The sequence below is a fragment of the Maylandia zebra genome, linkage group LG9 (assembly GCF_041146795.1).
Source record: "Maylandia zebra isolate NMK-2024a linkage group LG9, Mzebra_GT3a, whole genome shotgun sequence".
Classification (NCBI taxonomy): domain Eukaryota; kingdom Metazoa; phylum Chordata; class Actinopteri; order Cichliformes; family Cichlidae; genus Maylandia; species Maylandia zebra.
Genome location: NC_135175.1, coordinates 9,726,092 through 9,741,369, shown reverse-complemented (window position 1 = coordinate 9,741,369; position 15,278 = coordinate 9,726,092). Strand labels below are relative to the sequence as shown.

The 15,278-nt window shown below is 41.7% G+C and overlaps 1 protein-coding gene and 1 long non-coding RNA gene across 2 annotated transcripts; one reads left to right on the top strand and one right to left on the bottom strand.

Moving 5' to 3' along the window:
- Positions 1 to 435: 435 nt before the first annotated feature.
- Positions 436 to 6,555, top strand: LOC143420548 (DIS3-like exonuclease 1). The gene is made up of 7 exons (XM_076888738.1): positions 436 to 449; positions 628 to 891; positions 2,076 to 2,230; positions 2,406 to 2,584; positions 2,675 to 2,820; positions 3,484 to 3,655; positions 5,224 to 6,555. Exons 1-7 carry the CDS (start codon positions 436 to 438, stop codon positions 5,539 to 5,541), a joined length of 1,248 nt encoding a protein of 415 aa, XP_076744853.1. The 3' UTR covers positions 5,542 to 6,555.
- Positions 6,556 to 12,006: 5,451 nt separating this feature from the next.
- On the bottom strand, positions 12,007 to 14,998 carry LOC143420471 (uncharacterized). The gene is made up of 3 exons (XR_013100301.1): positions 14,604 to 14,998; positions 13,308 to 13,455; positions 12,007 to 12,849 (listed from the first exon to the last, which is right to left on the bottom strand). It is a non-coding gene; the product is annotated as an uncharacterized LOC143420471 (long non-coding RNA).
- Between the last annotated feature and the right edge of the window lie 280 nt (positions 14,999 to 15,278).

Sequence of the window (15,278 nt, the reverse complement as noted above, 5' to 3'; positions counted from 1 at the left end):
ATGAAGTAAAAATGATTCTCTCGGGTTGCTTCTGGGATAGTGGAAAAACCAATATATTTCTAAAAGTGTGTTTAATGATTGAGCTGCCACCCAAAAATCAAGTTCTTATCTTGACAAAGCTGGATTATTGACCGCTGGTGAAACATCTGTTGTCCTGAAGGATAAGGACAACAGATGTTTCATCTTGATCTATTATATAAAACGGCCAAAACTGTGTTCAAATCCAAACTTTCTGGCTTCTTTTGGTTCCTGCTGAAGTGCTTTGGGTCCCCTCAGTTCATCCTTAGTCTGAGAAAAGTTTTGTTCTCTCTTTAAGGCACATTTCCTTTGAGCTAACTTAAACTCTGATTGGCTGTCCACTATAAACAAAAAGCATGAACAGCAGATCGGTGGAGTTTCTGTGCCCATGAGCAGAGCTGTGTGCCTGTTAGGGATATGTGTTCTTACTGGTATGATAGAGAGCTGAACGTAGGAAAGACAGTAGACTGTTTTCAGGTTGAGATTCATTCACATTTGGTTCTCCGTGCAGCATTTGTTCCGGTGGAATGGTGCATGTTCAACTGAGTTAAAGTAAACTGTAGTAAAATGTGGCCCACTGATGCATTTTCATATTCTTTTTCATTGAAGTCACGTTAGAAGCATTTTCCCTTTTCAGGTGGGTGCCCAGCTGGATGAGGAGAGGAACATTACGGCCCTGGTCCCTCGTCAGCCCCTGGAGGTCCATGAGACCGTGGCAGAGTGCATGATTTACGCCAACCACTGGGTGGCCCGCAAGATCCAGGAAGCTTTCCCCAACCAGGCCCTTCTAAGGTGTCACCCACCACCACAACAGGAGCTATTCAACCAGCTGGTGGACACTGCAAAGGCCAAAGGTTTCACCATTGACACCAGGTAATGTTTTTGACTGTTCAGTATAGAAACTGAGGAAATGCATATTGTAGTCCAACGCACATCATGTTCAGACACACAAGTGTGTGAACCTGAAATGTTTGATAACACGGGGACACACTCAGGTGTCACATGAGCAGTCAGACAAGAAGAAGACATGTTCCTTCAGCTCAGGTTGAGGTTGAAGCCAAATATGCTTCCAAACCAAAGACTACAACATATGATGAAGCATATCTTGCCTTTGGCTTCAGCTTCACAACAGCTGTCGTGGCAAGGTCGGTCTCCCCGACAGAATTAGTTTCCCCTGCGTCGGGAGCACACGCTGGGCTGTCCAAATCACGGACAAACAGGATCCCACATTCTTGATTTTCAGTTCACAAACACTTCTTATAACGACTAACTACTCCTGAAACTTTGGAGGTTTTAGCTCTTTACACAGTAAAGTTACAGGATAAATATAATTATCAGGCAAAATGTCCTTCGTTTGTTAAAATAATCCCGTCTGATACCACGAGAGGACAATAAATATTTCATTTTCTGTTGTAACCCTTAAACTGAATGGTAATGTAACGACACTCAGGTTTCACTTTTTTACAAAACTAAAACATCACTACTTCCACGTCTGACTGTTTGTAATGGAGGCGGCGTAACCTGGATCCACACTCCGTGCCCAGCGAACGCTCGCCACGCAGGGGGAACACATGCTGTCGGCGATGCCGACCTCGGCACAACGCTGATCCTGCCGCAGTTTGTTCCCCGGTTCAAATCCCGGACAAACAGGATCCCACAGCTGTTTATGCTTTTAAACCCGTTTTGCACAGAGAGCAGTGTTGAATATTCTCACACGGGAACAAAACAAACAACTCAAATAATTAAAGATGGTTTGTTTTTCTGTTTTTTAAAAGAGGCAGTGATTTATTTAATTACAACCTGTAATCTATTACAGTTAACTTTTATTTGTTTAACTGTTTACAAAAGGTCTGAGGATCTGAGGCGTGGAATGAACTGCAATGGAGTTTGAAAACAAAATATGAATGTGCGGTTGGAGGATTGTGGGGGGGGGGGGGTTAAACCAACAGCAGAACCGGTCCCAGGACAAGAGACATGGTGATGCAAGTAGCTTTGTGTCACTGACTGCTGAGATGAGAGGCCTCACTCATCCCTGGTTTCTGGCTCTGTTCCTTCAGGTCCAACAAGGCTTTAGCTGCCTCACTGGACCGAGCTGTGGACCCACAGGACCCCTTGGTGAACAGGTTGTTCAGAATGATGGCCACCACTGCTATGTCACAGGCTCTGTACTTCTCCACTGGTGCTCATCCTCAAGACCAATACTACCATTATGGTACGATACCGCTGCACAGCTTTTATTGGCTGCACTAGAGTTTCAGTGTGACTGTGGGTCAGTCCATCCATCACACGTCTGCACACACTTGTCCAACGTCTGTTGTTTGTGAAGAATTATTCGACTGAGAACTAGAAAGAAGGCTAACGTGCTGATATTTGCTTCGTTGTCGTAGGTCTGGCTCTGGATCGCTACACACACTTTACCTCACCCATCCGTCGGTACGCAGACATTGTCGTGCACCGCCTTCTTACCGCAGCCCTGCACATGCAGAGGGGCGTTGTATCTGGTAAAGCACCAGCCAGTAACAAAGAAGTGGAGGAAATGGCTCACCATGTCAACAGCAAGAACAGGGTCAGGGGTGTTTTATTGTTTGTGTTTTTCAATGATTCACCTCTTACTCTATTAACAGAAGCTGTGCTGACGTCTGTGTTTCATTTGCAGGCAGCACAGGCAGCCCAAATGCGATCCACAGCACTGTTTCAGTGTCTGTTTTTCAGAGAACGAGACCCTCAGACAGACCCGTGCTGTGTGGCTGACGCTGTTGTCTACTCCATTCGAGACAACGGTGTCTTGGTGTTTATCCCAGAGTAAGAACCTTCAGTCCTGTGTTTTGTTCTGCAGTCTTCTTCTTTTCCTTTGTTTAATGGAGCTGTACAGCAGCTCACAGACGGCCAACCACTCGTGTATTTTTAATAGACGAATTCAAAGTTTATGACAATGAATGAATTTGTTGGAAGATGTAATTGCACGCTAATCAATGTATATTTAACAGTATACACGCTAGTTTTATTTTCTCTTAAAAAACCTCAAAATGAGTTTTAAATTGTATAAATTTACTAAACTAATTCCTTAAACATTTATTGTGAGCAGGGAAAATCGGCTAAAACCCCGAATCTTTTCTCTACCAGGCTTTAAATAAGTTAATTGCATTGCTGAAGTTGAGTCTGTGGGGAGGGACGGTGCTTTGGAGCCAGCCTTGTGTTTGTGGCACTTCTACGTTAGCTTAGCTAACCTCTGGAGGTTGCTGCTTGTTTATTGCAAGGAAAGTGTAATTTAATAACATCAGTGTTCTCCATGCTTGTGGTGTTACAGGGATATGCAATATTAACAGTTTATTAAAATGTAACCTGTGGTCATTTTGAGAAGGCTGTAGAATCCATGTAATGATTAAAATCACAGGGCGCAAAGCAGGTTGAGTAATATCACTGAGTAAGTAAGGCTGCCTCTGACCACAGCCATGTTGTTCACAGGTATGGTGTGAGGGGGCCTGTGTATCTGAAGAACAAAGAGGGCCTGGTGGTGGTAGCGGGACAGGACGGCAGCTGTGATTGGCAGGGTGGCACTGTGCGAAAATACCCGGACCGCATTACCACCACCTCCAGCTGTGGCACCTCCACCTTCAAACTGTTTGACCACATCACCGTAAGTCACAGAAAACGCTAATCAATCATTTTAGAAGGTTTCCAGCAATGCAGCGCCTAAAGGCGACGATTCCAAATATATATGCATGAGTGTATATGAATCACAGGTTCATACGACTACTGGATCTTTTGTGGTCCAACATTAAGAGACGTTTTATGATCTTGTTGTGATAAAGTGTTGTGTGGTTGCTGCTTTGTTAGCTAATCTCAAGGTAACAAAACGTCAGTAAGATGAATGAGACGAAAATGATTCCTGAAAATAAATCATTTAAAGTTATTCAGTTTATTGTTTTTAAATATTATATGAAAACAAAAACATAAGTGTGGGGGGGGGGAGGCTCTCCTCCAAGACAAGAAATGTAATGCTTCCAGTTTGTGGCGTTTCTACACAAACCTTTTTGTAAAGGGAGATAAAAAATGACAGTGGGCGGTAATTGTTTTCACATAAACGCCTTTAAACGCTGCACGGTCGCACTCTCTCTCTCGCACTCGATAAATGATCCATTGTTGCTCTGCACACGTTTGTTACCACAAACGTCGCATGCACTTATGTCATTGTCATGAGACACTCTTGCAAACAAACTCACGGTTTAGTAACACAGTAGAGCAGCGTGTTTACGGGACAGTAACAGTAATCTAATTACCTTTTTTGCAACAGTAATCCCTTACTTTACTCGTTACTTGAAAAAAGTAATCTAATTATGCATTGCTGCCCATCACTGGCGTCAAGTTATATTAAGTTCAGGCATGTTACACACGATGATTGTGAGGAATAAGTGCATGTGATTTAAGCAAAAAGAGCAGGAAACATTACCCTAAGGTTAGCTAACAAAAAGAAACTGAAGTAACGGTGTGTTATTCTCACATCTTTGGCTTTAAGACATGAAAAAGTGACAGAGTACTGCTGCTTCCACTGTTATCAACATCTTTTCTTTCTTTCATGGACTTATCCTGGGGTCATAAATGTCAAAGGGCAAAGGCAATGCTAACAACATAGCTTACTGATGGATGATGATGGATGACACATGTGGCCAAAACAAGATAGAAAGAAACATTAGCCCAAACACAAGTTGTCCACCACAGCATTGACTGCTGTCAAGCTATGATCATATCAAACAAAGAGATGATGATGATATTCAACAAACAAATCAACAAAACAACAACCTCACTGTGACACTTGACCGAGGTCACAGTGTTAATGAATGTTTTTCTCCCCCTCTGCTCCAGTCTCCACGTCGTGTGAATGTTAGAAAGCACAGTAAAGAAAGTTCGTGTACGGATGGATGAACGTTTGTTACATTGGATACGTGTGTGTAACATACGTATCCAATTTATCCTATTTATGAACAAAATTGTGGCACAGTCGGAAACTTCTCCACTCTACACCACTGTCTACTTAGCTGTGACGCTGCGCACAGTGCTGAGAGGACTGCTGTTATATATTACGTCACAAACCTTAAGTGGGCCTGTCTTTGCATAGCATTCCATTAGACTATTTTCAGTAGGTGCCATTACTGTGTAGTGATCGAACTGAGGAATACTGTGACTTACGTTCTCTGCTCTCTTCAGGTTCGTATTTCTGTCCACTCTTCAACTTGCCACGCTGACCGTCTAAACCTCGAGGTCATCAGCAACAAGCCTCACCACAGTGCCAAGTCCCAGCAGCCCAGCCCTCAGGGCCGCAGTCAGCTGGTCAAAGAGGTGGTGCGTCAGAATGAAGAGGCGCTGGCTCAGGAGAAGACAGCCCGGCGCCCCAAACTCTCCAAAGAGGAAAGAGAGTTTCGTCAGAGCAAAACTCCCAGTCTGTACTCTATTCTGGAAGAAATCAGAGAGTTGGCTCTGATGGATCTGGAAAGGGCTTCACGCCTCCCGGCAACAACAGCATAGAAACGCTGTAGCCCAGCTTTACCTCCAAGCAGACACTTGTGAGAACTGCACGCTGTGCGCTAACAGAACGGTGATCATTGAAGATCACTCGTGCTGAGTCATCCAGGTCATTCTTGTAGCTCCAGATTGTGTGTGGACAAACCACACGAGTGTGTGAAGTCACAGGAAAGCAAACACAATATTAAGTAAAAACATGTCCCGCCATCTTTTTAGAAACCAGAGTCAAACCGAATCAGTGGATACGTTTTGTAAAAGTTAGTTTTTAAAATCACATCAAGTTAAACTTAGTTGTAAGGAGGATAGGGAACGTGTTAATGCCAGTGAAGTGTCAGCAGTTACTTTGACAAGACCTAGTACTCACTGCAAATGTGGTTCAATCCTGCAGGAAACTAGTCAACTGCAGCAGGTTAAAGAAGTCTGGTAACAAAAGGCTTTTCTCTCAGCACCAGTGATCTCAATATCTCACTGGTGGGATCAATGTCTTGTGTAAATTAAATGTCTTGTGTTATAGAACCATTTTTGGTGAGTTCACACATATTGTACTACCTGTGACCACTTCATACAAAACCCAGCACGAGTATTGTTCTGGAGATGATAAAACGTCCACTCGTCCATTTTCTTCTGCACGTCCTGGAATCTGTCCCAGCTGTCATAGGGTGAGAGGCAGGATACGCCCTGGACAGGTCACCGGACTGATAAAACTTCATGTCACTCATTAGCAGACTTTAAAATAAACCCGTAGAGTAATGAACACACCTGAGGTTGGTTGTGTTGGAAGTGATGTATAAAACTAGGATGTATTTATCTTATAGTTTGTATATCAAGAGCCTGTATAGAAGACACCAACACCAAGGACATTTTTATTGTTTGAACTGGTAAATAATCAGAAGCGTTTTTTGGTTTGTGGATTTTAAGATTGTTTTCTAGAACTACCAACAGAAATATGAACTGTACATAACTATTTCAATATGTGTGCAGTGGCCTGTAATTAAAAATGGTGTTTTCATTAGCGCAGATGGAGCCACTTCATCGTGTTGCGTTTCATGTCCCTGCAGTAGCTTAAGAAAGAACTGTTCATAATTGAACGAGCACTTAATGCTTGGAAGAGGGTGATGGTCAGTTGACAGCTCACATACTACACACACACAGAGGCCTTTTATAGAAACATGTTTGCAACCAAAATTCTGCCAATAGTGAAACTGGAGAAAGAAGATGCATCAGAGCAGGAACTGTGGATCAGTTCAAATATTTTTCTGTAACAGATACCAACACATGGTAAATACGTTTAGGATTTGGACTTTTAAAAATAAGAAAAACATTTATTTCCATTGATTATAAATGTCTTTGCTAACCCAAAGCTGACGTCACAGTAGGAACATGTGCTCAAGATATAAACCACCAGAAATGCACAACATTACTCGAATGAGCAGGCACGAACATTGGGAAACCTTTAAATCTGCTCACTGCCAAAGCTTTTCAGCAGAAACTGCTGCACGTGAACTTTAATCCCCCTCTACACAGTCGTTGCTGAGCTGTTGCTCAGGGCTGAGGCCGGTCTCAGCCTCAGCGGGCTCAGAGTCTTTGGGGGGAAGCGGGCTGGTTTGTTGCGTGGAGGTGTTGTTGGAAGGCTCGAGGTCAGGATCTTCTACAGTTTCATCTCCATCAGTAGAACCTTTGATGACATTTGGTGAGGATGCAGCTGGAGGTTTGTCTCCTAACATGTCAGCAGTCTGAGAGGCTGAAGGGCCTGAAAGGGTTGAGAATTAGAAACAGTGATGGTTTCAGTCAACACAGACACACTCAGTCTACTACGATTTATAAAAGACAGGCAAAGCTGAGATAATGAAAAATGAAACTGTAAACTGCAGGGTTCAAACTCATTGTTCAGGGTCAAATTTAAGCACTTTAAGCACTTTCAAGGTCCATTATCAAGCTTTTCCAGCACATTACCAAAAAAACAGTTTGCATGTTCCACTTTGCATCACCTCAGTAAGACCATGTAAAAATTAAAACAAATCGTCTTAGGTTGACTTAAATGTTCTTTGTTCCTCTTTTGTTAAAACAGAGAAAAATGCACCACACAAAAATACTGAAAAAGGAAATGGTTGTCTTATATGCATATAGTGCACAAACTCAAAAAACTCATTTCTCTCAAAAATGCAGATGTGCAAATGTGAACAAATCAACTTGTTAGAGATGCTCATCTCCACTTGGAAAAAACAACCACACAAAAGAAGAAATCTGCACAAATGAACAAGTCTGCTCATCAGATATTGATGCTTCTTTCCTACGTGACACAACAACAGGAGACAGATGTTTGGTACTTTAACTAGTTAAGCACCCACACCACCAAAAATGGGGGAAAAGAGAGGAGATCACATTTAATCGGTTATAACACGAGGTCAGAAATATAAGTGCAGACATGAGTGTCCACAGAAGCCTCTGAATCTCAGCTGTAAACCATTTCTACAAACACCAAACAGTTAAAAGAGCAGTTACATCACCATGAATCTGTGGACAGGTAACATCCATATTTTGATTTATGATTTTCTGGAGTTAAATGTGACCCAAAGTATATTTTATAGCATATAAGCTATAAAATACTTTTAAAAATTAGGTGAGGGAAATAATCATTTTTTTCTATGTTTGAGTCCCAGTAACTTTGACATAGTAACATCTGCAGTAATATTTACCCCTCTGATGACAGCTCACAAGCGTTAGCTTTATTTTGATACCAAGACTGTTTACACAGAGTTTGTAATTGCAGAGAAATACTCCATTTATTTTGGCCTCTTCATTTTCGAGCAGGAAGCTCAGAAAAGCCCTGGGGGCCTAACAGGTCAAAGTTCATTCCCAATAAAACTAACTGTGAGATGTTTGACTACATTGCTCTCTGGATTATTGTTACAGTCCTAAATGATCAGCTTTAAAGTGTTTGTGCTAATAACACCATGTACAGTAAGACAGGCATGGAGAACAGCACTGACGGGAGGCTTTGAACAGATGACACACTCAGTTCAATTCAACATATAAGACTTTAAAAAGGCACAAACATCGACCTAAAATCTATTTATTCAGTCCATCACCTGTCATAGAATTATGTCAAATAATAATGTATTGTTCATCTCCCTTAAATAAACAGGCAGCCTTAAAGTATGAAACATTCATTCATTAAAACACTAAAATGTGTCTGTCGTCTCCGTGGCTGATAGAGCCCCACAGGCATCAATGTGAGCTTAAAGCCATTTATAATTTTTAAATGGTTTAATGTGTCGGTGCTCACGATAAACACATTTTGAATGAAAGCCAGGGAACTTCAGCAGCACAAGAAATGGCTTCTTTGTGCCCACATGCATCAGTCCCTCTTTTTACCAGTTTTTCTTTAAGGCTTAAGTTGGCTAGTTAAGTGTCGGACTAACGATTAAAGCTTTCACTTGAGTGAAGTCACTAATATTACTGCTACTGCTAAGTAATGTTAGCCAAGTTTAAAGCACACTGCATAAATCACCATGCCATAACTAACTGCTGTGCTAGCACTGCCGTACTCTATCACACTCAGTGCATTTCAATCATTTCTCCAGATAGTTTGATAGCTAGCAAAATAATAATCATAGTTTTAAACATTAGCCTGTGTTATGTACACATACTCGAAATTATTTACTGTCATGTGACTCAAGAGTACAAATTCCTTCAGTGTCGTTTTCCATCGAACACTCATTAAAACAGCACGAACCCTGAAACTGCTTATTAAAATAATATGTATGTAAATAATAGTATGTTGCATTATAAAAAATTAAGCTTTTGACTGCCCTCCAGAGTTCACGTTAACTTCAGATCTCTGGAAGCTACACTACCCGAATGATGTCAGCTGTTTAGTTTCTATACTGGACAGAAAAAAAAAAAGGGGGGGGGGGGGGTGGATTGGCTCCTCTTAAGGAGGACTAATGACTAAAATGTGAAAGTTTAAAGTCGATGAGTAAATCATGCTCGGGTAATACAATGGAAACGGTCTCATATCACCATCTAGTGTTATAAACTGTAAACACATTTTTATGGGTGAAGGCTCATAATAGAGACCGATCAACAGGTCATTTTCTTTTCTATGGGTCTCATTTAAATCACATTACATCATTTCTGCGGTAAATGAGGACCCTGAAGAACGATTTAATGTCACTGTTAAAGATTTGTAGACAATAGATCGCAGACAGCTGGCTCCGCTTTAACTAAAGAGGAAGTAAAAACAGTTTGGATCACAAGTGTAAGGCAAAAACAAAAATACTACGCCTAATTGAAGCTGACATCAGACAGGCAGTAAAGAAATCAATGTTTTCTACATGCTTTGCCTCTTATTACCAAACTCCACACTAATGTGAGGAATCTCTGGTGGTTTGGACGAACTGTGCAATACGGGAACTCGTCACTCGACCTTCAGGGTTTCTGGTGGATATATACACTAGATCCACTTCACTATATTGTAAGGAGTATTCACTCACCACCCATCATCCAAATCATTGAATTCAGGTGATCCAGTAACTTCCACAGCTGTATAGAATCAAGCACCTAGGCATGCAGACTGCTGCTACTAAGTGGAAGTGTTTGGGAACGACAGCAACTCAGCCATCAAGTGGTGGATCACGTAAAATCCCAGAGTGGGGGTCAGTGGATACTGAGGCGCACAGAGGTTGCTAATTTTCTGTGGAGTCCATCGCTCCAAACTTCACGTGGTCTCCAGATTAGCTAAAGAACAGTGCACAGAGAGCTTCGTGGAATCCATTTCCATGGCCGAGCAGCTGTAGTCCAAGCCTTACATCACAGAGTGCAACGCAAAGCAATGGGACACAGCGGTGTAAAGCACGCCGCCACTGGACTCTAGAACAGGAGAGATGCAGTCTATGGAGCGACGGATCACAGTTCTCAATCTGGAAAGCCGATAGACAAGTCAACTTAGCAGTTGCCAGGACAACAGAGCTCCAGGTTTGGTGGCAGGGGGATTTCGGTGCGGGGTTGTTTTTCAGAAGTTGGGCTCAGTCTCTTCGTTCCAGTGAAAGGAACTCTTAATGCTTCAGCATGCAAAGACATTTTGGCTCCCGACTTTAAGGGAACAGTTTGGGGATGGCTTCTTCCTGTTCCAGCATGACTGGGCACCAGTGCACAAAGCAAGGTCCACAAAGACATGAACTCTGGCATGGGAGTCCTGACCAGAACACCACTGGGATGAATGAGAGCAGAGACTTGGAGCCAGGCCTTCAACATCAGTGTCTGACCTTACAAATGGTCATAAACTCCCATAAACACTCCCAGAAGAGTTGAAGCTGATATAGCTGCACAGGCGGACGTCGTGAATGGGATGTCACTCGAGTTCATATGAGTGTGGGGGCAGATGAGCAAACACTTTTGGCAATATACTGTACATTCAATGTTTTGCTTTTTGTATTTTCATATAAAGTTAATACACCAATGAAGCTAGATGATCCTTATGAACCTTCGCTGGATGTTTTGTAGCAGAATCATTAATTATTTCTGTTATATTGTGTCCCAGCTGTATGATACATTTTTGCCATTCTTACCAATTTGCTGCTGGCGTGCGCGCCTCTTTTCCAGGGCCCGCTGTCTGTTCAGCTCAATACGTTTCTGCTGCTCTTCGGTCAGAGAGGGAGTAGGTGGGGGAGCGAGGGCTTCGGCAATCTGCCCTTGGGGAGCATTAATAAAACTCTCTCTGCTGAACAGATCAGGATCCCCAAATGTTTCCAGTTCACGTTGTACCTCTTCGTCACCAGCACCTGAACACAATTTCAAGCAGTCCTGATAATTAAGTCCTGTGGAATATGGCAAGTATTTCCTATGTGCACCTGCAGGTGTGAATCCACCGTAGGGCTGTTCGATACAACGATATATACAAAAACGTCTATTTCATTTTACGCTATCGTTTGTTTCGTGGTGTCGCAAAATAAACTGTTTACGGCAATATTTCTTCATGGTTCTGATGTCACTGTAGTAAAGTTCTCTCTTTCTCTTATATATAACCACACTACGGACGGACAAGCGCCTGTTTTTATGCGTTGTCGTTAGCAACAACGACGGTAAAACCATCGCGTGTCCACTTGTTTATGTTCCACTGAAGCCCATCCCAGCAGCCAGGTCGCCAGCCTGTCACAGGGCCAACACAGACAGACCCTCTGAATGGAAATGTCAGTGCCTTCAGATGTACCATGTTCAGAAGGCAGTAGCTTGTTGGGGGGGGGGGGGGGGGGGGGGGGGGTAGGGTGTTTGGTTTTCAGGGTGCCCACAACCTTTCTTTTCCTACCTGTTTGTACATAAGGCAGTATAATGAGAAATAGTCAAATTTCTCCATCTAAAAATAAAAAATAAAAAATTGCTATATATATATATATATTTATAGCAAAGTTGCAATTAATTTGAATATTTTATCAAATGAAAATCTATGTTTTTCTTTAATACAGCTTGCAAGTTTTATCCTAAGTATAATCGACGTTCTTACTTAAAAGCTTATTTAACATCCTTTGATTTAGTATAACTTAGTTCTGTCCAGGAACATTGTGAACAGAACAGTAACAGAGGAGTGCCACTGGGACACCCACTGGGAGACTACTGGGAACGAGCCTGACTTATGGTTGGCAATACTAACCAGGTTCACACTATAGGTGTACAGAGACTGGAAACATCTTTCTCACACACATCCAGGGATGTCTCCAACGCTCTGACAATTTTCAGTCTGGGAATTTTGCCCATCCAAATGATGAAAACAACAATGGTATTAGAGTCTTTCTTCTTTAAATGACTGGCAGAGTGAAGCTGCACCATCATCACACAGATGCAGTCATTTGTACCCGCCGCTAAAGCGTAAGAAGACGCTGCAGTACTCTGCGAAACGACAGGTGTCGCCACTCAGATAATATCACATCACTTTTTTTGTGCAAAGTTCTTTCCACAAACTTACGTTTTCAAACATTTGCAACAACTCTGTGTGTCAGTGTGTCTCTGAGCCTCTGTGCACGATTATTAGTGAAACGGTGATAAAAACCAGTGCAGTCACAGACTCGTGTTCAACCTGGCTGCAACACTGACAGTCTGCACACGTCAATCAATGATTTTGGCCTCCTTGTGTCCCAGCTCACACAAGATGACATCAAATTCCTATTTAAATGCGCATTTTAATGCATTTCAACCCTCTGTCGTGATATAAATGTCTTTGCTACCTGTGGGAGTCCAGCTTGGGTTGGGGTCTCTTCACGCCTCTCCTTTTAGCAGTAGGGACATCAGCCAGCTGTGATACCTCACCTTCATCTCCTGCATTGAAAACACATGACAACAGGATGTGTTTCTAACTCATTCTGTTGGCAGCGTGGCAAACTTCAAGCTTATCTTTAAATCCAGACAAATTATAGACTGGAGGTTACAGAAGAAATGTGCTGGTTTGAACAGTATCTGATAGGTTTCATTTGCTCACGCAAACAAAAACATGTGTGTTGTTATTGTTAGAAACATCCAGTCTCAGAGAGATGCTGAAAAACCAGTTCATGCATTTGTTAATTCTAGGCTGAACTAACAAATTCATTATTATCAAGCTGTTCCAAAAAGCTTTGTGGAAGGACTATGAGAGGTTGTATTTCTCCCACATTAGCCTTTTTTCCTGAATCTTATTTTTCTATGATTCTTCATTAAACCATGAATTTAAAATACAAAGTTCTGAATCATCACATCTTAAAGACCTCATAGTAATCCTGTAAGAGCACAGCAGCATCTACCATCTGCAAAAGGGTCTCCTTCCTCCTGGCCTCCCCGGCCTGGGGAGTGTGGTGGTGGGAGTGGGGGGAAAGCTTCATCCTCTATGCCGTCATAGTCAGGAATGTCCTGCGGGCTATTTTCCTGTGGGTCAACCATGGTGAGTCGGTCCTGGAGACAAAGTAAAAGACGTGTGAGCCCCAGTCGTCAACAGCATCAGCATTAAGTTACATGAATTTAACTGCAAGTTGAAAAAATGACATTTATTTCTGTAAGAGTAATTCTTTACTGTGTTACAACATCAACATGAAAACCTAAAAAAAACTGGCATTTACTTTTTTCTTTTTTTACATCAACAGGAGGAGCTGTACAGACACTCATCCCACCTGGAATTATACCCCAAATTCAGAAATGTACTATTATGATACATTAATGGTCCATTATGTTTGTTTCACAGTTATATACATAATACAATTTATAGATTTGTATATATTTACATTCTATCAGGGATGAACTGGTTGTGAACCTTTGGGCTGATAATGACATTTAAAAGTTACAATTTGGATGAATTATTACTGCGATACTTCTTTTGGACTCTGTAGTACCACAGAAATATCATTAAAGTAACAGGTTTGTTTTAAAGTCTTTCAGCTGTTCCGTAAGCATCATCGTCATCATCATTTATATAGCACTTTAAAAACACACCTGGCAGACCGAAGTGCTGCACAATACAAATGTAGTAATAAAATAGCAAAAAACAAACATAGCAATAAAGTAAACTCTTGAGCCAAAATGATGTGACACAACTAGGGCTGCCACAAACGATTATTTTGATAGTCGACTAGTCACCGATTATTTATGCGATTAGTCGACTAATCAGATCATCATCCACTGGACGTAAAACTACAGCTTATTGCACCATGCAGCATATGCTCTTATATAACTATCATTAGCTTATAGCTTTAAGCTTTTAAGGTGCTAACTAAAAATAAAGACAAGATGATAGTTTATTCAATTTTAATGAAATTTGCAGATTGTTTCGGTGAAGTTTAATAAACTCCTTGCTATCTAAAATATAACAGGACACCATCTCACACTTCTGATAATCAGCTGTCTGCTTGACGTTTATTCAGCTGTGTAAAAACTATAACTTTAATCTCAGACAAACCGATTTACTCAGGAACAAATAAAATACTAAAAAAAAAAAAAGCCAAACAACAACATTTTTAATTTATCTAAGTGACTCATATATATTTAACCTGAGTAGCGAAAGACGGCGGTGGGTTTGAAAACAATTTGCCTGGAGTCCGTGTTCTCACCGTGCTAGTGACCTAGCCCCCGGCTAGCTATCGAGCTAGTGGGTAACAGACGTCTCTGAAAACGTCGGAGCGCTTTTGAAAATATGTGGTGTCCTGATAAACTGAGCCGATATTTGAGGTTTACACAGCTACATTCTCGGCTGAAACGTTTATTTTGTGACCCAGAAAGAATAATAAGAGTAATATTAAAACTAACTAGCTGCCGCCATTGTTGGAAACTGAGCTGGGCCGCGCTATGAATTCTGGGACACAGCTGCTTCTTCTTCTTCTTCTTCTTCTTCTTCTTCGGGGTTTAACGGCAGCTGGCATCCTTGTACATGCAGTGCTGCCATCTTCTGTTTCAGTCCGTTATTACACTCTTAAATCCTGCTACTTATTCCTGCGTCTTTTGGGATCTTACAAAGCTTCAAACGACGCGTCGACTATTAAATCAGTCGTCGACGATTTTGTGAACACTGTCTCCAGGTGGAAAACAGAATGAGCGATACACCTGCTGTCAGGCCTGCAGGGTTTCTCCCTGTGATGTTCTTCTCTGTCTTGTGGTTGACATTTTTTTTTTTTTTACTGGCACAAATAATTTGTGGGGCGTCTTATTGTGACACCTGATTGTTGTAGTATTTTTAAAATGGCTGTGCAAAAAAATAAAAATAAGAACCCCAGATGCATTGCCTGCAT